The sequence below is a fragment of the Notolepis coatsorum genome (genome assembly GCF_963971535.1).
Source record: "Notolepis coatsorum genome assembly, chromosome: 8".
Lineage (NCBI taxonomy): Eukaryota > Metazoa > Chordata > Actinopteri > Aulopiformes > Paralepididae > Notolepis > Notolepis coatsorum.
Window position 1 is genome coordinate 101994175 of NC_140172.1, and position 24953 is coordinate 102019127.

General features: G+C 41.4%; 1 protein-coding gene across 4 annotated transcripts in view; it reads left to right on the forward strand.

The window, feature by feature from the left end:
• The first annotated feature begins 998 nt into the window (after positions 1–998).
• The window catches only part of LOC311233195 (polyunsaturated fatty acid lipoxygenase ALOX15B), an 81562-nt gene continuing 57607 nt past the window's right edge, over positions 999–24953 (forward strand). For 3 of the 4 annotated variants that reach the window (XM_084320116.1, XM_084320118.1, XM_084320117.1), the window contains exons 1-5: positions 999–1077; positions 13809–13993; positions 16027–16183; positions 16550–16621; positions 21665–21746. In XM_084320116.1, coding sequence (XP_084176242.1) covers positions 13811–13993; positions 16027–16183; positions 16550–16621; positions 21665–21746 — 494 coding nt within the window. In that variant the 5' untranslated portion in view covers positions 999–1077; positions 13809–13810. The remainder of the gene's footprint in view (positions 1078–13808; positions 13994–16026; positions 16184–16549; positions 16622–21664; positions 21747–24953) is intronic. The other variant, XM_084320119.1, reaches the window with a different exon arrangement.

Here is a 24953-nt window from a genome sequence, read left to right on the forward strand (position 1 = left end):
TAGCGTAAGCGTAAGCTAACAAGCTAACCCAGAGCCATAGGCAGAGAGAAGTGGGGACTGGGAAGGAGGGTGCATTCTCGGGATAGCCCCACTAACAGGATCTGGCCGGTACTGCACCTTCGGACTCCCAATATGCCTTTTCCAGCCAAAATACAGCTCTGTGACAGTGAATATGATATTAATATATAAAAGAAAAAAAACGAACCAAAAACAGTGAACAGGAGGTCTATTTGTATTAATAGCAATAGATTGTTTTTCATTTAAATGTCTGGAAGAGCTCAAAAATAAAAATGTCAAATGATATTTCCATTGCCTTTTTTGTGTGTGTGTGTGTGCGCGTGTTAGTTTTAATTTAATCTTAAATCAATGGCCATATTAATCAAATTTGTTACCTCAAGAGACCTTGCTTTCTCCCCTTTGTTTTCCCCCATTATTGTGATGAATACCTATGTATTATGAAATAGATTTAGCGTGTTTTGGAGACGGACATTACTTCCCTTTTGTTTATCACCATCGTGTGCGTGTTCATTCAGCTACTCTAATTAAAGACGTAGTGCTTTAATCAGAAATCAACATCTGTTTCTCGTCGTCTCTGTTCTTCACTGCACCTGGGTCCAACACACCTACCAAACCGTAACATAATTCATAATCACAGAGTAAAGTAATGTCTATTGGAATGTCTGATCACTAAGTGTGGCTGACCTAAAATGTATGGACTACAACGTATGGCGTATATCATGCCAGTTAGGGTACCTTATGTATACTGCACCTGTGTATACTGTATACTTTACTTACTCATAGTACATATTCAGATTCTAAGTGTTATTGACCATATTTATTGTAATGTATAATATAACTGAATGGCCGTAATTTTTATCTGACTGTGCACAACATGCTGGGCTAATTTACTATGCAGTAGTTGTGGCAAGGCTGAACAGGAAGAGACTATTTATGAGGGTGGGGACTGTGCAGGGTGTTATATGAGCACAAGATGCAGGTTGTCTGATAGCTGCTGATGTCCTGCAGGCTGCTTACATTCCAGAGGCTATTTTGAAAAGAGAAGCATCACTTTTGAAGGTATGTTCATTGTGTATAGTGTCTCTCTTCCTCTCTCTCTCTCTTACCCCCTGTGGGGGACATATTGTTGAAAATGGGTTTTGCCTAGTCGTTGGATTTGGCTGTTCGAAATGTTATTTAGGCGCGGGGGGGAAATTACATAATGTACACCTTGCCATTTGGCCAGGGTTTGAAGTCTTCAGATTGATGAGCTGAACAAGCTGTTCTGAATTGCTTCCCCTCAATGATGTCACAATGGGATGAATTAGCTGTGCTTTTTTTAGCCAGAAACACTGCCTATACCTAATGTACTGCCCATTGCTAGAAAATAAATTATTTAAATGAGATTTAGAGTCGTTTCTTTGCTAAAGAAAATTACAAACAATGTTCCACAGATTCAAGGAAGTCATATAACATGTCTGCTTTCTCTAAGCAGATCTGAATATTCTAGCATCTATCATTAGGGAGCCTGAAGCTGCTAGCCTGACCAGCTGTTCTTACCTGTATTACCTTACCGGACAACGGCTGTTCATCTGTCCTCTGTCTTCCTCTGGTGGACCAGCTCCATTTAGATTTGGGTGAATATCGTTGCCTACTATAAAACGCACAGCAGGCAACAATACTCACCCAAATCTATGATAATGATGATTTTTGATGATGAGGACCTAAGGTGACAGAATCTTTAGAAATGTCTGACTTTAACCCCTAAACCCTGCATGACTATAACTATCTGTGTATCATTCGATCATTTCATATCCGATTAAAATCCAAAATCTGAAAACAAATAACGACCGTTATTTCATTGTTTGTTTACAAATCAAAAATAGTTTTTTGTTCTTCTGATTTTGTTCTGAAGTTTAAAATAGAACATGAGGAAATAGCATATTTTGTTTTCGATTTTGTCATTTAACATTTCCGATTTGTTGTAACCATGAAGTTAGTTAGACTAATCTATTCTCCCTGCATGCGCCTGTGAGAAGGTCACTTTTTCCAAGTGGATCTTGGTAACCTGCTTTGCGTTCACGGTAACATCAACAAATGTCAAACTGAACACTTTTAGCACATTTGTGTCTACTGTTTACTTTTATTCATATTGTATATTCAGATAAAATATATGTATTGATTGTCTCCTATTACCCTGCCCATATCTGTACCTCCCCTCCCCCTTGCTGCTATGACGCCTGCATTACCCTAAGGGGATCAATAAAGATTGTCCCAAGACTTTTGCAAACAGCTAAAATAAATAGCACAGTAATAAATAGTGTCAATAATGGAAGCTTTAAGGTCACCAGGGAGCAAGTGTAATGCTTCAACAATCAGGAGGATGTCAAGTGACTAATATGAGTTACACATTGTTGGGCAACTGTGTTGGCAAACTGGAAAAATGTATAGTGGTACCGGTAACTGGAATGAGATTCAACTATATTTTCATAGTAATTAAACTTTTATTGGCATTAAATGGCTGTTTAAGAATATTTATTTTACATGATATGAAAGTAGACATTCATACCTTCAAAAGAAGCCATCACTTGTACAAATCAAGCGGATACTTTTCAATCTATGTCTTATGAATCATGCTGATAACACACTTATTTATTCCAGAGCTACAGGGCCTCAAAGAAACCGGAGCCATTTCTCTTGCTATGCATAATGACTACTTTACCCAGAAAGCAATGTAACCCCCCCCCCCCCACTTAACACCTTCCAGCCTGAGAGCAGCCCTGCCTTTGTTAGTCTAATGACTTATGACCCGCTTCTATCCCCAGGCCATCAGGATGCTCAACAATGACTCTATGCAACACTAACCCAACCTTCTATGAAATCATAGCACTGATTGGAGACTAAATAAGTGATGAGATAGTCAAACAGGTGAAACAAGCTAAATACTTTTCCATCATAATAGACTGTACTCTTTGAAAGTTGCACATTTGTAATTAAAGTATATTTTTGTCCATGTCACATTATTTGTGAAATAATGGAGATGAACACTGGTTGGGGGCCCCTCCTAAGACTTATTTCCTAGGGCCCCAATAGACCCTCACAGCGCCACTGCACACACACACAGGAAAATGGCTTATAGGAGACTTAATGGTTTTAGAATATTTCAGCTAATGAAGTTATATCAACTATCCAGTTCGTTTTTATAGTGTAACGTTTGGCTACTTGAGAGAGAGAGAGAGAGAGAGAGAGAGAGAGAGACAGACTCCTTTATGGGACGGAGAGATTCAGGCCATGTCCAGACGAAAACTATTTTGATCTTTTTCGTTTCCATTTCGTTTTCATTTTTAAAAAGGTTTCTGTAAAAACGTAATTGTCTCAAGAAATAAGTGCGTGCCACAAATGTACAAAATAAATGTCTTTCCTGTTTTAGACGTCGCTCTTTTATTTTGAAACCCCCCGACCGGAAGTGTTATCATTGTTTTCGCTAGCAGAATAACTTGTGTCGTCCGGTTCTGAGCTGATGCTAGTTTCCAAAGGATATAGGAGAGACATACCGCTGCGCAAGGCATTCGATGATGAGGAGGAGGAAGAGCTGCTGATTTTAATCGGCAGGAGAGAGAGAGCGTGTCAAAGCCGTATATAATATAATAGCCCAGTATGCGGTCGGAGGCAGCTCGAAGTACCTGTTGTATTAAATTAATTGATTGATGTTTAACTTGTCTCTGTGTCCAGTCCTTTCGACTAGCTCCACCCGCGCATTGTAAACAATGAATGATGCATGTAATTGTATTAACATTACTGTGTGTTGTAGCTATGTTAATAAATTCTGAATGGAAGGGTGGCTACGTGGCGTAGTGGGCAAGGCGCTCGCCACGAAATGCTGGAGACGCTGGGCTCGTCAGTTCGAGCCCAGCGCTCCACATTTGCTTTCAGTTTAGCTGGTCGTCCGTACTAATACACATTGGCCGTATTAGGGGGTGGGAAACTGATGGGTGGGGATCGGGCGTTGTGGACAGCGACTCCTACAGGTCGGTTGGTGCGCCTGCGCAGTAGAATCAGGAAGTGTCGGGGGCAGCGTGAGCCTCCCACGCGTTACTCCTCGCCACTGAGAGATCGAGCTGCGCAGGTGAAAAGATGCGACTGCTGTTACCTCAAGTACCGGAGGGGACTTGTGCTATGTATGACTTAGTCCACATTGCAGCCGGCTTGTGGGAGGCAAGAAACAGCGTCCGTGACTGGGGAGGGTTGAATTGGATGATACGAAATTGGGATGGGAGAAAATATAGAAAAATGGGAGAAAAAGTGGATAAAAAAAAATAAAAAATCTGAATGGCATTAACGTTACTTGGGTATGCTAGTGCTAATGTTGATAGCATTGAATAGTATCAATGCTAGCTGGCTGGCTACAACAAATTCTCATAAGCTGGCATCGTAAAATCTCAACACCAGCCATGGGAATACTATTTACTAGATTATGGAGGCTTTTTAATCGTCAAGGTAAGAGAGGATTTGTCATGATCAACTGAAGGCGTATGCTATGGAACAGTCTATGTGCTTGGCTACTTAGCTAGCTTATTTGGGTTTTCAGAAAAAGGCCTGCTATGTGACGCTAATCTCTAGCTAGTATCATCATGTATTTATTAATCACAGTAGCCTCCTGTGAACTTCTACCCAGGACATATCTGGACATATAAGACATACATGTTTCTTTTTAGTTGGCTGGGTTTGCATGCGGATTAAGGGAGAAGGTGCATACGATAAAATACTTTGACTGATACGACCAAAATCGGTTTAGTCTGGACATGGCCTCAGATACCATTTACAAGGCTTTGCTACCCTTTGCGTAATTCACTCACAGCTCGGGCTGTCGTTGTGGTAGAGACATGATCATAATTAGGTTTTTATGCACACGAGTCTCCCGAACAATTTAAAAACCAAGCCTGAGCCAGAGCTTCCTACGCTGAGATATGGTCACTTTTCCTGCACCTACCCTTCCGGTAGGAGTCATGCCTCTGCGGATTCCCGGAGGTATTATCCGGTGCGTGAAAGTTACCAAAGCGTAGGAAGGGATGTCCGATATTATCGGCCTACCGATATTGGCATTCAAATGTGATATCGGAAAATATCTGTATCTGTTTTCAAATTAATTTTTTTTTTTTTTTTAACATTTATTTAACCTTTATTTACCCAGGCAAGCAAGTAAGAACAGATTCTGATTTTATTTATTATCAAAAGTATGCATAATGTGTTAATTCCACGACAAGAGATATGTAATGTTAATTACCTGAAATTATTCAGTTTTTTTGGGGGGGAAACCTTGCATATATCGTATCGGTTGATATCGGTATCGGAAATTAAGAGTAGGACAATATCGGTATATCGGTATCGGTAAAAAATCCAATATTGAGCATCCCTAGTAGGAAGCTCTGGTTTTACGTGTTCGGGAGACTCATGTGCACAAAAACCTGATTATGATCATGTCTTTACCACAACGACAATAAAAGCAAACTTGAAACTTGTAATCATGCTCATGTTTCCAAAGCGCGATGGACCGGACACCTGAGACTGAAAGTACTCAGCCCCTCCCCTACGATACAACTGTAGTTCTTTAAACAGCAAGGGAAATTATACAGCCGGACAAGTTAACAAAAATTAACACATTTACAAGTCGTATAAAATTTCGCAAATAAGGAAACAGATAGAGAACATTTCAAAGCACTAGAAATTTCTAATATAAAATGTTTGACCTATTTCTGAATCACGCAATGTTTTCAGCATTTCTGAAGAATCTTCTCCGCCGAGATATGGCGGCCTAGACCGCGCCGCGTCACATATTGTAAACCTGCCTACAGGTTCTGCGACCTCTTGGGGTTAAATGTCCTCTTTTTAACCCCCTATGCTCTTTCTTTATCTGCAGGACAGGAATCCTCTGAAATGAGTGTGAATCATAGACTTATATAGTGTGTGAACCACAGTGTTGGTGAAAAAGAGCACATTATGCAACCAAAGTAAAAAAAAAAAAAAAAAAAAAAAAAAAGCAACAGTACCCATGGTATACAGTACAGAAGTCCAGAGATAGGGAAGGGGTGATATTGGGGTGGGTGAATGAAGCCTGTTTTACTGACTGACACCATTATAAGGTCAGTAAATGCTGACAGGAACTGTAACACACTACCTAGGATACAGTGACCTAGTGATTTACAAGTCAAATGCGACTGTGGCTAACCAAGCAAATTAGAAGCAGAATTTCACTAGAGGACTGCGCTCTCATTTGCCAAATAAGAAATACAATATTGTTAAACACTCCCGCATTGTTTTCAGTGACAGTGGACAGTTGGCTTCTTCGTCACTCAACTTGTTATTCACTGTCTATTGCTATCACTAAGTGCGTTTACATGGACCCTAATATTCCATTATAGTCATCTGAATAATAGCCTGATCAAAATAAAAACTCTATAAGAAAAAAAAAAAGTGTCATGTAACACAATCTGAAGAGACTGGTCCGATCATAAGGACATTTGATATGATTGGGGGTTATGGGGCTATTTAAAAAAAAAATTACGAGTGCATACCCAAAGTAATTTGCTATTTATTATACTTTATACTTATAGCACATGCATGAGTCTGGTCTCTTTTGAAAGGTAACATTCTAAAGAAAAATCACTTTGAGTGCTAAGGTTTGAACACACTGAAGTAAACATTTTGTGTACTCACATTTCTGTTTAGTGGTTGCCAGATGGTAGGAGCTGGAAAACATAACGGTTCCATAGCCTGAAGTCTTAGGTAGTACAGGTCCAAAGTTTATAAAGATCCCACGGAAAATGTGTGTTTCAGAAAGGTTTTTGTATTATGTGTACCGGTAAAAATCCAGCGTGATTATCCAAAATGGCCATCCACTTCCATTAATTTCGCCTCTCGAGTCAAAACAAAGGACTTCTTCGCTTTCTTGTGTGACCTTCCCCCACTCTGAGCGCCCGTCTGGGATCGCTTTCAGAGCAGACGCTCATTGGCTACAACGGTGCCATCAGCGGTGACTGGTCAGTTCAGGACCGTTCACAACCGGACATGGTCACTCGTCAGAACGGCTTGTCAAATGATGCTCGCCGGATATTTCGTCTTGTAACTCGAGACCCGAAGCACGCAATGAGTGTAGGTGACGATCTAAAGATGGCAAATTCAACTTTCCAACAATGTATTGGTTGATCCGCGAAAAATGCAGCCCAGAGCCGGCAGACGAGAGCAAAGTGCCACGATGTGCACGCGAGTGCGTGACGGCCCGCCGTTGGGCTGTCCGATGCTTAACCTCTTCCACCCATGCGGTCCGGTACCGCAGATGACATCACGTCATAAATCAATCTGTCTAGACTGTATGACATAATGTTCGTTTTTTTTCCTCAAATGTATCCAACAGTAAACATCCTAACCATGTCACAACATCAGTCATAGTGTATATTTTCAGCAATACATTTGTTTACCAATAGGTTAAACTCATTCAGCGCCAGCTATTATCCTCATCCTGTAGTCAATGGGCCACGCTAAAAGATTTTCACTGTGCGTCACGATGTTTACAGAGCTATATCTATATTCTATATTATAGCTATGGAAACAATACTATGGCTCATTTGACAGTCACTATCTCTCGTCCAACATGTAAAAAAGAGTCCCATTTTTCATTTATATGTTTGCATGTTATCTCGTGGTGAATATTGTATAGTTTCAGAGTGATCCGGGCTAATTCCTGGAAGCTGCGTTATGGAGCGTTATGTGAATTTTGCTAAAGTCATTCGCGTTGCTCACCTGGACACATTACTATTTTCAAATCAAAGGTGTATAATAGGTATTATGTTTCATCATGAATGCATCAAAAGGGGGGGGGGGGGTTATGCTCTGATCGTCAGCAACGGCATACGTTTTGAATACTACATAGGTTGATCGTTGCGATCGATGTGAAATCATTGTTGGATCAAAGTAGGATTGATGTCATATAGTCCTTACCTTTACTAGGAGGTATCCCAACATGAATATTCCAATTGTCTGATCGCGATTTCCAGTATTGATGTCCATCGGGTCCCTGACATGAAATGGCACAAAATATGCATCAAGTGTGTTCCACGCGTTCCAAGTTGCTCAAATGAAGCGTTTCACTTGGCTTGGTCTAAATTATCCGCCCGGACCATATACAATGTAACACACAGTGTGAAATAAGGTTTCAAAGGGTAGGCGATACTGCCACCTAGCAGGATTCGGCCGGTATTGCACTTTCAGGGTCTCAGAATGAGTTCCAATGATAACACTGAGGTCCATGAGAGTGTATAGAATATTAAAATCGAAAAAATTAAAACTATTGTAGCAGGGTGGATTATCCCTGCTTCGTGGGAACGGTTGCTGGCAGTCAGGAGGTAGCTGGACACAGTAGAACTCTGTCTGACTGCACCATCGTCTTTGGGCCTGGGGCGTCGACTGGAGGCTGGTAGTGTGAGTGGATGGGGCCCGGGATTTACCAACCTGGTCTGGTACTCTGGTCTTCCTTCCCTGCCGCAGGGCGGTCAGCAGTACTCCCCAACACGCTCCCACTCCTCCCAGTTGCTCCTTAAACCCTCCCACACCTCGTGACTGAATTGTAATCAAATACTCTGAGTTCCCCCCGCAAGCAGTACCCTCCCTCAATGACCCTAGAAACCTTACAATGAAGAGGGAAAGGTGGAATAGGAAAGAGTTAATTATATTAACATTACCCACACCAAAAGGGTTAAGATAGGCTCAATAAAAGACACACACACCGTGCTCCCATTCAGTCTGATTATTATTATATCATTGGCCTAGTTACACAATAGCTACGTCTGGTGATTATTGCACCATGGTTATTGTTACACAATAATTACAGTCTGATAATTATGTAATTACGCCCTAGGCACCAAGTGCTCTCGTTGTACCCAGACTAAGTGCTGCCCACGTCTGGGCTAGACACAGTATCAATACCTTCCCTAAGGGTTTACATATACTGCTCTAGTACTCCGTAATATGGGGAAAGAAGGGAGGACATAGGGGAGGAATAGAAGGGTTCACTGAATGGGAAAATATTATTACACCAACACGGTATCACAACCAAAAGAAATAAACAGAAAGCAAAAGAGTGGGCCCACAAAATACCAGTAAAGTCCTATCTTAATGCCGGCATGTATTGTTTGGGGTACCCCTATGGAATGGTAGTAGTAACGTTACTTTCGCCCGCAGGCTGCACCACACTGTATACTGTATAATAACTCGGGAGCATCAATGCCCATTGGTACTCATCCAAAATGGCCGCCTCGCCACGCCACTGTTGTCCGGAAAACAAGATGGCGTCGAACGCTCTCGGTGAGGATGCTAGCAGGCGGAGCTGGGCAGAGAGCGTGTGCTGAGCGATGACGACCCCTGCTGGACGGTACGAACTCCCGTGGGCTGCAGGCAGCCGGGTGCAGATCTGATTGAAGGCAGCCGGAGCAGACCGGTTGTTGGCCCATGCTCGTCTTGGGGCTCGCACACTATACCGCACACAGTAACTACTATAACTCGATTGTTAAGGACTTTGATACGTTGTTAGCCGCACGTTACTTATACCGCACACAGTAACTATTATAACCCGATTGTTAGTGCCTGGCTCTGCACTAATTGTTCACACACTATCGCTGGTACTGCTAGGATATCGTGTCCACTAGCAAGTACTTCCTATCACCCGTTGCTATCCCACGGGGCCCTCTGGCATAACTTCTGCAACAGGGCTCTCCAGAGCCCCCGTCCGTTGCGACTGTTCGTGTTCAAGTTCACTGCCGAAGAGAGCGTCTTCCGTCTCTCTCCTCCATATATCTCCTCCCAACTCTCCCTGACACTCTCTGCCTGCTACCGCCCCCTGCTGGTCGCCTACTAGCTCCACAGGGAAAAGCATTGTAGAATATGATCCAGTAATGTCGTTTATAATCCATATTCCAGTGCTCTTCAGAAGGGGACGCTTGTGTCATTGTTCGTGCGAATATCAATGAAACTAGTTAGAATGTCTTGGTGTAGAAAGGGGAGACAAAAAGGCAAGTCAGCAGCTCTGAATAATAAGCAATATCTTCAGGCTGCTACACTATGAAAACCCGAGAAATAAGAGAAATTAAAAATAATAATCAGGAAGTTATTTGCTTCCAGAAAGCTGGAGCACCCTAGGCGAGTTTGTTTTGGAGAGAGAGCGAAAGAGACAGATAGATAGATATTTTAGACTTTTGTTTTTCCTCCTTCATTTCATTCTGTATTAGACCTCTGTTTATGTAAATAAACGATCCTTTTTTATATAAACAGTTCGATTCAGCATATGATTGATCAAAATGCACCGGAGAATAGATAGTGGTGTCTCAGCCAGTAAGCCGTGGGAGTACAGAAGTCCACCATGAACGATGAAAAAACAACACAACGCAGATGGCAGAGATGGCACGGACAGAGGCTGATAACGATCGACGACCAGGCTGAAACACCAAAATCTTAGAGTAGATAACAGTGGAGAGAGTGAAACCTATGATCGGAATAGTAATTCTTAAACATTCTCTCATTGTATTAATTAGTGATAATAATGAAATTTGTCAAATTAAACTATTTACCCATTTTCTTCTGGGGTACTACGACTATGCTTGCACCTCATGGTACCAAAGCACCTCAAAGGCACTAAAAACAAAATGACAAACATCTCAAAACAAACTGGTCAGAATACTGCTTGACCTGACTCCTAGAACCCACCTCACCCCTGCCCACTTTGACAACTTAGGATGGTTTAGAGTAGACGACAGAGTACAGCAACTTGCAATGGGCCTGGTCTACAAGATACACTACACGACCAAGGTACCCATGTACATGACAAAATACTTCCCAAAGGTCAGTGAATACCACAATCACACAACACCAGAGGGAGCTCCACAAATCATGTTAAACCCAGATTCGGCTCAAACAAGGGACTAAACATGTTTCGCAATTATGCCACATCAATGTGGAACGCCCTACCCAAAGCTGTAAAGGAATGTGAATCACTACCCACTTTCAAAAACACTCTCAAAGAACACCTACGGGAGTCTGCAATTCGAAACTGGCCCCTGCAAATGTCCTAACAACCCAACCCCCTCCAATGTACAGTAAATTACCAAGTATGGCTTTGTCAATATTCCAATGTACAGTTTTGCTTGTACAGTGTACAGTGTACAGTGTACTAATCGATCACACGAAAAAAAAGGTACATAATGTGTGTTATGTTATAGCCATAACTAATATATTTACGTTTTTGTATAGGTAAAAGTCCAAAACAAACATTGCAACCAGGAGACAAACCAACAATGATTGTGATTGAGTGCTCTCACCACTATACTAAGACACCCACCCAGATACAAACACAGCAATACCATGATTATGGTTTGTCTCAATGTTTAATGGTTATGGTTAACTGTTAAGCCTTAAGGTCCCCCTATAGGACCCCCTGCTTTTCTTTATCATAAATTGATCAATAGAGACTGTACTAGATCCCCAATTATCATATCATGGGGTATCATTGGAAAGCCACACTCATTGGCTACAGCCCTGTGCAAAGACTTTCGAGATCGCCAAATGATTGACGGAACTAGAGCCCCGGGAGTCGGGGGTGGTAATGTGTACTTTTGCGTACTTTGGGGCACGCCTCACATATCGGCATGTAACTCGAGAACCGCTGAACGGATTTTGTCACCTGCAAGGGCAATCGACAGGCAACAAATAGGGCTTTAATTCTATCCATATATTGTATTAAAAGAAATGCACAACCGAGCCACTAGAGGTCGGCAAAGAATCGTCCACATGTGGGCTCTTGGATGTTAAGAGGTTAATGTTTTTAAATATTTTTTTTTGTAGCAAAGAGTAAAGACCATAACCCTATCAAAAACAGTAGTCAAAGTGTATATTTTCATTTTACCAATGTTTTATACGATTTATTGGAAATACGAATTTATCGGAAAATGCAAATTATCGTAAAAACCGCAAGGAAATGACTAAATCCAGATTCAACCCTGCCATTGGAAAGAGGAGCATTTTCCCTATCCATAGATGTATGATTTGGCCATAATAAGGTCAAGGGCAAGTTCAAGGTCAAATATGAATTTATAATTAAAATCGATTATCATTAATTACTGTATCTACAAATCCTTCTGTTTAATCATCTTCCCTTTATTCATTTGCTTAGATTTTTTGTACACATGATCTCAATAAGGTGGTGAATGAGCTCAGTGAGCATTTTCTCCTACCCGTATACATTTTTGATCAAAGATGCAAAAATCATAAATCATAATTTATATTCTCCTTTTCTTCATTACAATTTACTCAGCCTAGTAACAGACACAATATTTCTGACACTGGAAATACATACCCACAGGTCCCTAGATGTTCCTAGATACCAAGAACATGCTAATTGACCTTGCAGAAGTGGAGCAATCTTCCATTTACTTAGGCATGTACCTTTAAGCGAAAACGGTCTACAGATTAACAGGTTAAGATATAATGATAGGGTAAATGGTTATGGTTAGTTTGAGGTAACAGTGTGGTTAAGGTTAGACTTAGGATTTGGGTGAGGAAACACAATCAGAAAATTGTGTCTCTGTAGTCTTGATGTGGGCACCCATGGGTTCCCTCCCCAGCAGTGGAACTCACATGTTTTCTGAAAATGTTAAAAGTAGGGCTGTCAGTTTATCGCGTTAATTAGATTAATTAATTACACAGCAAATTATCGCGTTATGAAAATTAACTCAAAATTAATTACAAATCTTTTTTTTTTTTTTTTTTTATATAATATTTTTTTTGTATCTCATTCATTCCATAATAATGTAGAATACACATTTACAGACTTTTTTTTATTTTTTAATATGGTCCATTTGCATGTTCTTGGTATCTGATTCTAGGGAGATCTATCTCAGGGAATGTATTCCCAGTGTCAGAAATACTGTGGGCTAGATCCACAAAGAATGGATTCCCTGGTCTGCATCCCCTTAACAATTGTGTGCCGTACTGTATTGTACCCATTCTGCAATCTGTTAATAACATTTTCATTCAATCAATCAATCTGCGCGGTGATTGATTGAATGAAAATTTTATTTTGAGTAAATTGTAATGAACCAAATGAGAATATCAATACATTTTTTTGTATCTTTGACTGTGAATAACACCATGCTCAAATTGACCAGACCTGAAAAATCTAAGCAAATTAATAGATGGAAGATGATTAAACAGAAGGTTTTGTAGATACAGTACTGAATTCTGCCATCCGGACACATGCAATTTGAAATATGATTATATAATATAGAATATCAGGCATAAAATGGTTATGCGATTAAAATGCGATTAATTAGATTAATTAATTACAAATCCTGTAATTAATTAGATTAATTTTTTTAATCGCCTGACAGCACTAGATAAAAGCTAAAAAAAAAAAAAAAAAATTGAATAGTAATATATGTACTTATTTGTAATATGTACACATTGTACATTTTTGATAAAATACATACTACTTATGGCTATAACATAATGTACAATATGTACCTTTTTTCTGTGGTCGATTAGTACTTTATTTACATATTTGAAGTGAAATCAGGTTGATGTGTTATGCGTCATTCATGCTAGCATTTAAAAGAGTTCTCCAACTCCATTACACTGTGGCACGTATTGCCTCATATTAAAAAATGCACGATGCACAAAATGTGTTAGCGCAACAAACACCTTGGTTTGACCGAACATGCGATAATGATTATTAAGGTTGGTGTTTTTTCTGTGTCTTTGCTGTATCGCAGGAATGCTCAGTCCAGAGGGTTCAGTTATGGTGAGTTCCATTGAGGAGTTTGAGATGATTATTCACACGTCACCTTCACCCACTTCTGGAACCTACAGCTACTTGAGGCTGAACTTGATTGGCTCAGAAGGAGAGACTCCGCCCATCACTGTGAATGAGGCTGACCAGCATCTCCTGCCTGGGGGGGTGAGTCCCACATCAAAGGAAAGAGTTAGATTAAAATAGTAACTAAACTTAAATTTGATGCACAAGTAAAGTCTTTACATAGGCTTTATATGTATTATGCTGTATCTCTTTTTGCCTTTTCATTTATCTTTTAAAGGTGATATAGATAACATTCAGCCACTAGATGTCACAATAGAGCATCAGCTTGCCATTTATCCTATAAGGTGCATTCCATGTGGGGAGTAGAGTGGGGATACATGTCTGCAACATGTAAACACCAACGTTAATTTTGGACCCGCAGTACATCCAGCTTGGTCAGTCGTCCCTACAAACACAATTGTCAGTGTTGACAGGTGGGAAGCCGATATGAGTATCGGGTATGAGAGCCGGGTATGAGTCCCACTTTCAAAACCACTCTCAAAGAACACCTACGGGAAACTGCAATTCGAAACTGGCCCCTGTAAATGTCCTAACCCAACCCCCTCCAATGTACAGTAAATGACAAAGTATGGTTTTGTCAATATTCCAATGTACAGTTTTGCTTGTACAGTTGTACAGTGTCCCCCCTCACCCCTCCTACCCAACCCCCCCACCCCCACCCAACCACCTCCAATGTACAGTCCCCCCCCCCCCCCCCCCACCCACCCAATATCCTCCAATGTACAGTTTCTACGTCAAATGTATACTCTCTTTTCTGGACTATTTTTGTATCACAAACTGTACTGTATTTGCAAATCTGGTATGTCATAAATGTATAGATGTAGCAGTACTGTCTATCTGTATGTCGTGTATGTCATATATGTTATGATGAATTGAAAATGGAGGACCCTGATGTAAACAAGACGAAAGTCTTTCTCTGGTCTGCATCCCCTTAACAATTGTATGTATTGAGCTGTACTGTACTGTACCCATTCTGCAATCTGTTAATAAAGTTTTCAATCAATCAATCAATCAATCAATCAATCAATCAATCAATCAATCATAGCGATTCCCACTGGTCGGTCGGGACGCCTTCAGCAGGGAGGGGATCTGGAAGAGATTGTGTGAACCTCCCTGTGCATTACATTCTCCCAGTGAATATCATAGCTGTCGGATGTCAAAAAGGCATGAGGTAGTCTACATCCCCCCCAGACGAGAGTAGGGCAGTGTAACAACCAGGAAACGAATTGGCATAATGACTAAATTGGGAATATGTAAAAAAAAATTATAATAATAATAATTCAATAAATGATATTTCCCTACCCTAAAAGCAGTGTGGTAGCATTGTTCCATTACTTATAAGATAAGATATTCCTTTATTGATCCCCTTGTGGAAATTCAGGCATCATAGCAGCATGGGGTGGGGGGGGTGGGGGGGGCAGGTATGGGCATGGTTATTGAGACCATATAGGGTAGGCCTACTGCTTGCAGGTAGTGGTTACCATTGGTTTCAATGAAGAATGCTAACAATGCTAACATGCATTAAAGGAACACACAAACATTATGGGAAATGTGCTTACCGTCTTCTCCAGAGTTAGACAAGAATACCAATAGATACCAATGTCCAGCTGCAAGCTAGCTTATAGCACAAATTAATGGAAGAGCTGGACCACTAACCTAGCTTAAAACGCTGGGAGCTGTGTTTTTGGCCAACAGCTAGGCTAGCTGCTCCGTATCCGCTTCCATTAATTTGTGCTAAGCTAGGCTAGCTAGGCTAGCAGACACAGATTTTTGTCTTTAGATTTCTGTGGCTCATTCAGGTACTCAACTAAGCTCTCAGTTTGACCTCAGATCTTGTCGTGGATTCTCTTTTGCACTACATCTGAGGGGTGTGCCAAATTTGCATTCAAGGTGTGAATTTGCTCATGTGACCTGAACCACCTGCCAATCCCAGTTCTGGAACCAACTAGAACTTTCTGCTTATGACCACAATACCTCCTGACGGTAATATAGACATTTTCTTATGTTTTTTTAATCTGCAACATTCCCCTTCAGGTTTGACTTTAATTACAGAAGATCTCTTTCCACCTCATTAGGAAGGTGCCTGATCACAGCAAAATCTCGTGTCTTTCCAGGCGTGTGTGGTCAGCGTGCGGTGTGAGAGTCCGGTGGGACGCGTGGTTCTAGTGCGGCTCCGGTTAGAGGCTCGGCCTGGCTACCCGAACCTGGCCTGGCACTGCAGCAAGGTGGAGGTCCGCAGACTGACTCACGAGCAGCAGCAGGGGGAAGAAGGTAGGGCTACCCACATCAGGAAGGCTCCTCACGTCATGAAAGGGTGCCTTACAGGAAGGCAACACAGTGAAATAACATAGTGCACATTAGTAGAGCCTGGGGCGAAGAGCCTTGCGCGAATGTACAAGTGTCAGTATTACCAATTGGAGATATTTCAAGTTTTCGAAGTCTGGATTGCAGGATTCACCATGTCAAAATGATGTCACCAGGGGCATTTAATTACATTTTAAATTGCATAATATGCATTTGTGTCACACAATTTGAAATGGAATATAACGGGTTCACTTTCTGTTGCCACTAATGTGAGCCTATACTTCAAGTTCTTACCCTTGATCAGAAAATAACTTTGTCGTTGCTGTGATCCAGAGATGGAGGTCTTCCCATGCGACAAGTGGCTGCAGTCGGCAGATGGTGACATGGAGCTGCGCAATGGGAACAGTAAGGGATTGGCTATTAAAGGTGGGGTAGGCAACTTCAGAGAAATGCAAGAGTATGTCAAGCAGAAATAGAGCAAGCTCTGCATCACTTTTAATGCCTGGCGCTGTGGCAACAAAGACTGCTAGAGGCACCAGCAGCTTTAAACTGGATTTTCACCTGCCTCTGATTGATGGGTGGTTTTGCACCCTGTGTGTACTTTCTGACAACAAACGAGATGGTGGTGTTAGTTTTCTGATGCGACCCAAGGAACACCACTTGGCAAGATTCAAGCCTGAATATTAACAACCAATCAGATGTTCGTTGTTGAAGAAATGTCAACACAAACACAAGTCTTTCATGTAAAATACCACATAAAATGGAAATGATAAAAGACAGTGTTGTAAAAATGTCAAATAATTAAATAAAGAGCTATTCTTAAGTTAAGAAGCACCATGTCATATTTGGTGGTAGTATCTACAAGTTAAGGTGGGGGAAAATATGTTTTGCGTAAAGGGAACATGTTATTGTGAGAAAATGGACATTGACTTTTTTCAGTTGCTTGGTTTACTGTCTGGATCTGGAATGTGGTAGAACCCAAACGCAGGACGGCTGAGGCAGTGGAAGTATCCAAAGGTGTTTATTGAAGAACTCAGGAAACAAAACAGGAACAGAAGACAAGGGTTGACAGCCTGGTTATCTAACCCAAAGTGAAAACTGGAGGAACAAACTGAAAGGCAATACAAATTAGAACAGACTAGACTAGAGAATACACTGGAGATGAGACTAACATAGAAGACGTACTTGACACCTAACAGTAGGTATTTTATTGAAGACACTTGAAAACAGAGAGTAAAATACACAGGGGGGCAAAGGACAAACGATACACACTTAGGAAGATTACATACAAGAGACACCTGCGGGGGAACAAAGGACTACAGGAAACGAGACAGGGAACTACAACTATGTCAGCCTGCATATTTAACAGCATCTGCATAGTTAACCTGCATCTGGTGGGTTAACAACTAGACAGGGAACACAATACACTGAACCAAGACAAGACATGAACATGACATATTACTTACCTGTACTTAATCCTTGTCTTTCCCTGCGGAACATACCTATCTGCTTTCATCTGGTTCTATCCTGTGTAGCATGTTGTGCCCTCGCCTCAACTTAGCTTTGCCCTTTTCAGGCTCTCCACCAGGTTGTTTTTGGCCTCCCTTGTTTCCTCTTTCCACGTGGGGTCCATCTCAAGGCTATCCCTTTACATAGATAGATGAAATAACTCAATGAGACTGGGGAACATAATACATGGACAGAGAAACACTAAACAACTAAATTATACATGGAGCGGGAGAGAAGGAGAGAGAGATAAAGCGAGCAGGGAAATAAATGGCATGGGGAGTGTAAACAAGGTGGAGCAAGAGAGAGGCGGTCTGTGGTCTGGCGAGTGAGGCAGCAGCGGAGCCAGACCATTAGATGTACACGATGCAGCTCGTACAGAAATGCGAAACCGTAATATTTTTTGTTTATTTTTATATTTTATTTCTTTATTTTCTTCATTAAACTACAGTAGTCGTAGAGGCGAAATATGCAGAATTGCGATTTTCAATGGCAGTGCCTCATCTTAACTCAATAACTCAAATCAAACCAAATAGATTTATAGAGACTGGAGTTTTTGTTTGTTATTTATTTGTTTATTTATTTATTTATTGCAGCATATCACCTAATCTATCCCTATAAAAGCCTTTTGAATTAGTTCCAATAGCCTTATATCTACTCCTAATGGATTGTGTTGTGGGCTGTTTAGGTCCTCAATTGACTCCATTTTCACACTCCTTTACACTGCACTTTACCACTTTGGGAGGTAAAATCACTCAAGAACAATCATATGAGACATATGTCATTGTTAATCCAAACAAAACTATAACTGTTCTTCTGAGGATTTAGGAGTTTGTTTTTCTTCTATACTATAGCACAGCTTTAACCCTTTCAATACCACACTAGTGACACTACCGAAGGCTAACCTTTCACTACCACACTACAGAAGGTTAACCTTTCACTACCACACTACAGAAGGCTAACCTTTCACTACCACACTACAGAATGTTAACCTTTCACTATACCACACTACAGAAGGTTATAACCTTTCACTACCACACTACAGAAGGTTAAGCTTTCACTACCACACTACAGACGGTTAAGCTTTCACTACCACACTACAGAAGGTTTGCATTTGCAGAAACAAGAGCTTCGCTACGGATAGTGACATACCCATCAGTTCCAAAAGTTAAGGTTAGGATAAAATATTCCTTTATTGATTCCCTTGGGGAATTCAGCCTCTTCAAACTTTTCTGTCCATCAGATAGATACAAAACTGTTGGAGATGGACTCAACATCAGCCCTGTCCGACAAATGGATACTCGTCATTGGAAAATAATTAAAAACAAACGTAGATGAATAGCAAACCCACAGAAAACAAGTGTAATAAAATTAATTATTTTAATAATAAACAAGTGTAATAATGAAACACTTGATGTTGTACTATATTGTGACCGACAGCACCATGTCTGCAGCCCAGCAGTACTGAAATCAAATCAAATCAAATCAAATTTATTCGTTAATGTCCCCATGGGCCGTACAGGTCTTCTTTAAACAAGTCAAGAAGAAAACATAACAATAAGTCAAGAACAGAACAAGAACACCATAAGGTCCAAACATTTTTAGATGAATGCAAATAAATGAAAGAATGCAAGCACTCCCAGACATACCCCACGCGAAGGTAAGGAAAAACTCACTAAAACCTAACAATAGGGAAAAAAGCTCCACAGGCAGTGTGGAGGAGAGAAACCTTAGAAGGGCCATTCAAGGGGGGATCTCCCTTCTTAGATGTTGGTGATAGTAGTGTTGCAGACGGACAGTTGGTAAGCATGCACTCATGTGTGTAGTGAAACACAGATGAGTGCATGCAATAGCAACTGAACATTTTGAAAGATTAAAGATAGAGCTAATAGCGATAGCAACTGAACATTTTGAAAGATTAAAGATAGAGCTGATAGCGGATCTATTTGAGGCACAGGGGCGGCGCAAAGAGGGTCACGTCCTCCCCGTCTTAGTCACGGGACATTCAACACTCCGGTCATTGCTCAGGGACAGCCGGAGACAGGGAGATAGGGGGCGGCGCAGAGAGGGTCGCGAACTCCCCGACATCATCGCGGGACATCCGGCACTCCGGTCACCACTACGAGACCTCCGGAGACAGGGGGGCACGCAGAGGGGGTCGCAACCTCCCGGCCTTCATCACGGGACGTCCAACACTCCGGTCAACACTCCAGGACAGCAAGTCATAGGGGGACAGGGAGACGGGACAGGCGTTAGACAGCTCATGAGATTGTAGTGGGCGGACATAGCAATAGATACAAGTGGTAGAGGCATATATGTGAATGGAGTAGATATATGAAGTAAGCATATTATGTGAATAGAATAGAAGTACTTAACCCAGCAATGAAACCGCGTTGACTGTTAATCTGTTAACAGTCTGTTAATACTGTTAATCAGTTGACAGGACCACGGACAGACGACGGTGAATAACTGATCCAAGGCCTCGGAGGTGCATGTAGAGCAGTCACTACAATCTTGGCCAAGACCCCGAGGCATCCATCACCTTAGTCAGCGCCAGGAGACGGGCACTCAGAGAGAAGGGGGAGGGAGGGGGGGGGAGGGAGGGGGGGGGGGAGGGGGGGGGGGGGGGGGAAGAGGGGGGGGGGAAGAGTTAGAGAGTTCCCATGTTTGTGGTGCTGCAAAGGAGCAGACATGTAGTACCCTGTAGTGCCATGTAGTACCCTGTAGTGGCATGTAGTAGCCTATAGTACCCTGTAGTGCCATGTAGTACCCTGTAGTACCCTGTAGTACCCTGTAGTGCCATGTAGTACCCTGTAGTGCCCTGTGGTACCATGTAGTACCCTGTAGTGCCATGTAGTGCCATGTAGAGCCATGTAGAGCCATGTAGTACCCTGTAGTGCCATGTAGTACCATGTAGTACTCTGTGGTACCATGTAGTACCCTGTACCCTAACTAAACTACCCTGTAGTAAACTACCCAGTGGTACCATGTAGTACCCTGTACCATAACTAAACTACACAGATTAATCTAAAGGTCAGTCCCCGACCAGGTGAGATCAGGGTAGGTTGAAGGAGAGAGAGAAAAGATGAGTCTTAAGCAGGGATTTAAAAGCTTCGACAGAGCAGGCGCCCCTGATGACGGCAGGTAATTTGTTCCACAGGTAGGGAGCGCGGTAGACAAAGGCTCTGTGGCCGGCGGATTTCTTTTTAACCCTAGGGGTCGATAGAAGCCCCGCATTTTGTGAGCGCAGAGCACGAGCGGGCGAGTATCGGGAGATGAGATCGGATAGATAGAGCGGTGCAAGCCCATTTAAAATTTTGTAGGTGAGGAGTAGCACTTTAAAGTCAGAACGGGCTTGGATAGGAAGCCAGTGTAGGGCGGACAAAACTGGTGTGATGTGATCAAATTTTCTAGTTCTAGTTAGTATCCGTGCAGCCGCATTTTGCACGAGTTGAAGATTTTTGATGCTTGAATTAGGTAGGCCTGAAAAAAGTGCATTACAGTAGTCCAGACGTGATGAGACAAAAGCATGAATCAGGGTTTCAGCATCAGCCAGAGTTAAAATGGGGCGTATTTTTGCGATATTACGAAGATGGAAGAATGCAATTTTGGTGACATTTTTTATATGTGCATTAAATGAGAGGGAGGAATCAAAAATGACTCCGAGGTTTTTTATGGTGGAGCTCTGGGATACGTGACAGGTATCAAAGTTGAGGGAGATGTCCTGAAACAGGCCTCTGTGGTTTGGGGGGCCAACAATTAACATCTCAGTTTTATCTGCATTAAGGAGTAGAAAGTTTTGCGACATCCATTTTTTGACGGAAAGCAAGCAGGCCTCAAGGTTTTGTAGTTGGGAGGAATCATTTGGCTTAATAGGTATATATAATTGTAAATCTCAAATCTCACAGTATGTCATTCTGTTTGGTTATCTTCTTTTCCCAGTGTGTCTGCTCAACTCAGAGACAGAGGAGAAGCTGAGAGACCACAGACATAAAGATCTGCAACGCAAACGGAACCGCATCAGGTAACAGCCTGAACAAGTGTTCTCTTGTCTGGGCCCCGTTCCCCGTACCTGGATAACTGAGTTAGCCGGATAACTTTCGGTCAAGTCTGACTTAAGCCGGACCTTCCCATTCCCCGAAGCTGGATTGTCTAAATCAGCGGTTCTCAACAGGGGTTCCCCGGCACACAGGGGTTCCGCGGAGAGCTGCCAGGGGTTCCGCGAGATGCCTGGCAATGTTCTTTAAAAATATAGAATGACAACAGTCTTATTTTGAAAATCCTATAGCGGGTCTCATTTCTGCCCACGCGCAGCTCCAGCTAAATAACTAGGCTCCGAAAGCTAGCAACATTTAGGTCATTATGATACTCTTATGTGTGTGCGTTTGAAAAGATATGATGAAGTCAGACTACTATATTATATTGATAGTAAATGTACTGAGGGTGGACAGACAGATTATGTTGATATTTAAACATAAAAAATACAATACATAATAAATGTATCCATGATCAGCAACATAAAACAATTGCAGGAACGGTTTGGGAGAGGAAAGTGTTTTAGGTTGCGTGTTCCAAAAAATTTACTTAAAGTTTAAAGCTCAATATATCAAAACGTGGCACTTTATAGTGAACAGGCACTTTATAGTGAATCCAAATTATTTTTTGGATTACAGAAAATTATCCCTAAAGTGCTATCTGATGCAGCTGCACTGTTTTCCATGAAAATACCATATTTGGATAAGTTTGACCATTTCTAAAAATCTGAAAATCATTAAGTCACTCTGGATAAAAAAAGACTTTACAGACAACATTGAGACAAAGCTTCCTGACACAACTCTTGGAAGAACTCATTGAAATCTCATCTGATACCACCTGGAGAGCTAGTTTCAGAGTTTGGTGCTGAGTACCAAGTATCTCATGATGCTGCAGTTAAGGTGTTGATACCATTCAGCCCCACATATCTGTGTGAAGCTGGCTTTTCATCCATGACAGCTCTGAAAACAAAATATAGGGCCAAGTTGAGCCTTGATGATGACATGCGTGTTGCCTTGTCAAAGATCTCCCCACGTATTGACCGTATTATTAGCCAGCAGCAGCGGACCTCGCATTGAGCTAGAAATGTCCACTGAGTGAACGAGTGCTTATTTTCTGTATTTATTTTTGAGAAATGGTAACTTGGTGATCCTTTTCTGTATTTAAAAAAAATACATGATTTTCTGTTTTTGAGAAATTGTCAAACTTATCCAAATATGCTATTTTTATAGAGAACAGTGCAGCTGCAACAGATAGCACTTTAGTGATCCTTTTCTGTATTAAAAAAAAAATACATGATTTTCAGTTTTTTCTTAAATAAACATTATTTTGAAAGCAAGCACTTTTGTCATCAGATTCAGACAACTTTATTGATCCCGCGTGGGGCAATTCATATTTGCAGATTCACCAACAAGCAACAAAGACAAACAAACAACAAAACATCTCAACGACAGCACGGCAAATAAAGAATCATTGTATCATCATTGTAGCAAAAAAGACAGGACCGAAAAAGTCTTTATCGTATGTAGGGGTGCCCTGGAATATTTTATTGAACACAGGGGTGCCTTGGCAGCAGAAAGGTTGAGAACCCCTGGTCTAAATCACCATGACAACAGATCAAAAAGTTTGAGCCTGGTCGAGAGCAGGCTTAAGTTCAGTTAGCCGGATGAACCATGGCCACGCCCCCGCAAAGAAGTGACAGCTTGTTTCCTGAAATTATTCTTACAGTCTAGGATCTGCATTATACCATTCTGAATTACGTTTCTGTGCTTCGTTTTCCTAGAGGGGGCTTTTGAAATGTATAATAATAGAACTAAATGCTGATAATAAATCATATTGAGCCTATAGATTTACTTTGTCCTAAATAAAATAATGCACGTCATATACGGCGCTCGGAGTCGCGATACACGCTGCATGTGGTTATTTTAATAACGGCTCATTGCAAATGTGAATCCCGCGGGGATATTTTTAATGAATGAAACCTATCGGCCGTTTGGCTCTGATTAGTTTCATATATTAATCTCCGCTGTAGATTTGCTTAACGGAGCGCCGGATTGTGTTTCATTCAAGCATAAAATTGAAGTGTCTATGCGGGGATTGTGGTTTTTGTGTGATATTGTAACTGGGATTAAAATGTCTGATGAGATGCGCTGTTTGACGGATTTGAGAAATTGAATGAGCCGTTGACGTCACATTAATGCATTTGAGAATAAAGAGATAAAACTTCATTTTTTGGTAAGAAAAATATTCTAAACACGGGTCTCTCGTCCATTAATGCATAAACAATGAGTATATCACGTCTGGCACAGTGGCGCAGCGGCTAGTGCTGAATCCTGGCAACCGGGCGACCGGTGTTTGAAACCCCGTGTTTCCAATATAATTTTTTTGGAATATAATATTAATGATTATACGCAAAAGTAGCCTAGTTTTAAGTTAAAATATTATAAATCTACATGCATTGAGGATGTCATTCTTTATATAGCTCTCAACGTGCACCAAATAGAATTATTCCTACATTGCAAAAAGAAGGAAAAGACTAGGAGAAGTGGGATTCGAACCCGGGCCGCCTGTGTGAAAGTCAAAAGCAGAAACCATTACACCACAGTGTAGATAAGTAAAAGATCCACCATACATCAATCAATGGGTAAGAGAGCCGTATCCTTATTCTGCATAACAGTTTAACTAATTATTTTCGCTAGCAAGATCTCATTTGATTATCCATTCCATAAACCTACTGCCAGCAGGCAAGTTTAAAGAAATATAATCTGATTGATTGGGGTAATGAGGGACTTAAAATTAGCCTATAGATAACGCATTTAACTTGTCGGCGAGGCGATTGAGCCGTACTGCAACCTGTTAATAAAGTTTTAAATCAATTAATCAATCAATGCCGTTAGAAAATCAGGATCTCTGCTATCGATACGTGATGGCTTTTCAACTGAAGCGGCCGCGCGCACTTATCCTGGGTCTCAAGTCTGGTTTGAGTTAACGAGACTGAATCCACCTTCGAGGAACAGGAAAATCCCGGCTTCAAACATCGGGTTAACTGAATCTGGATAATGGGACTCTTGATCGACTTAGTTGAACCAGGTACGGGGAATAGGGCCCAGGTCTCTCGTTTTGAATATTTAACTACTTTGTATATTCAGTTTGTTAAATGAGTAAATGTAGTTAGAATACAAATAAAGAAGCCACCAAC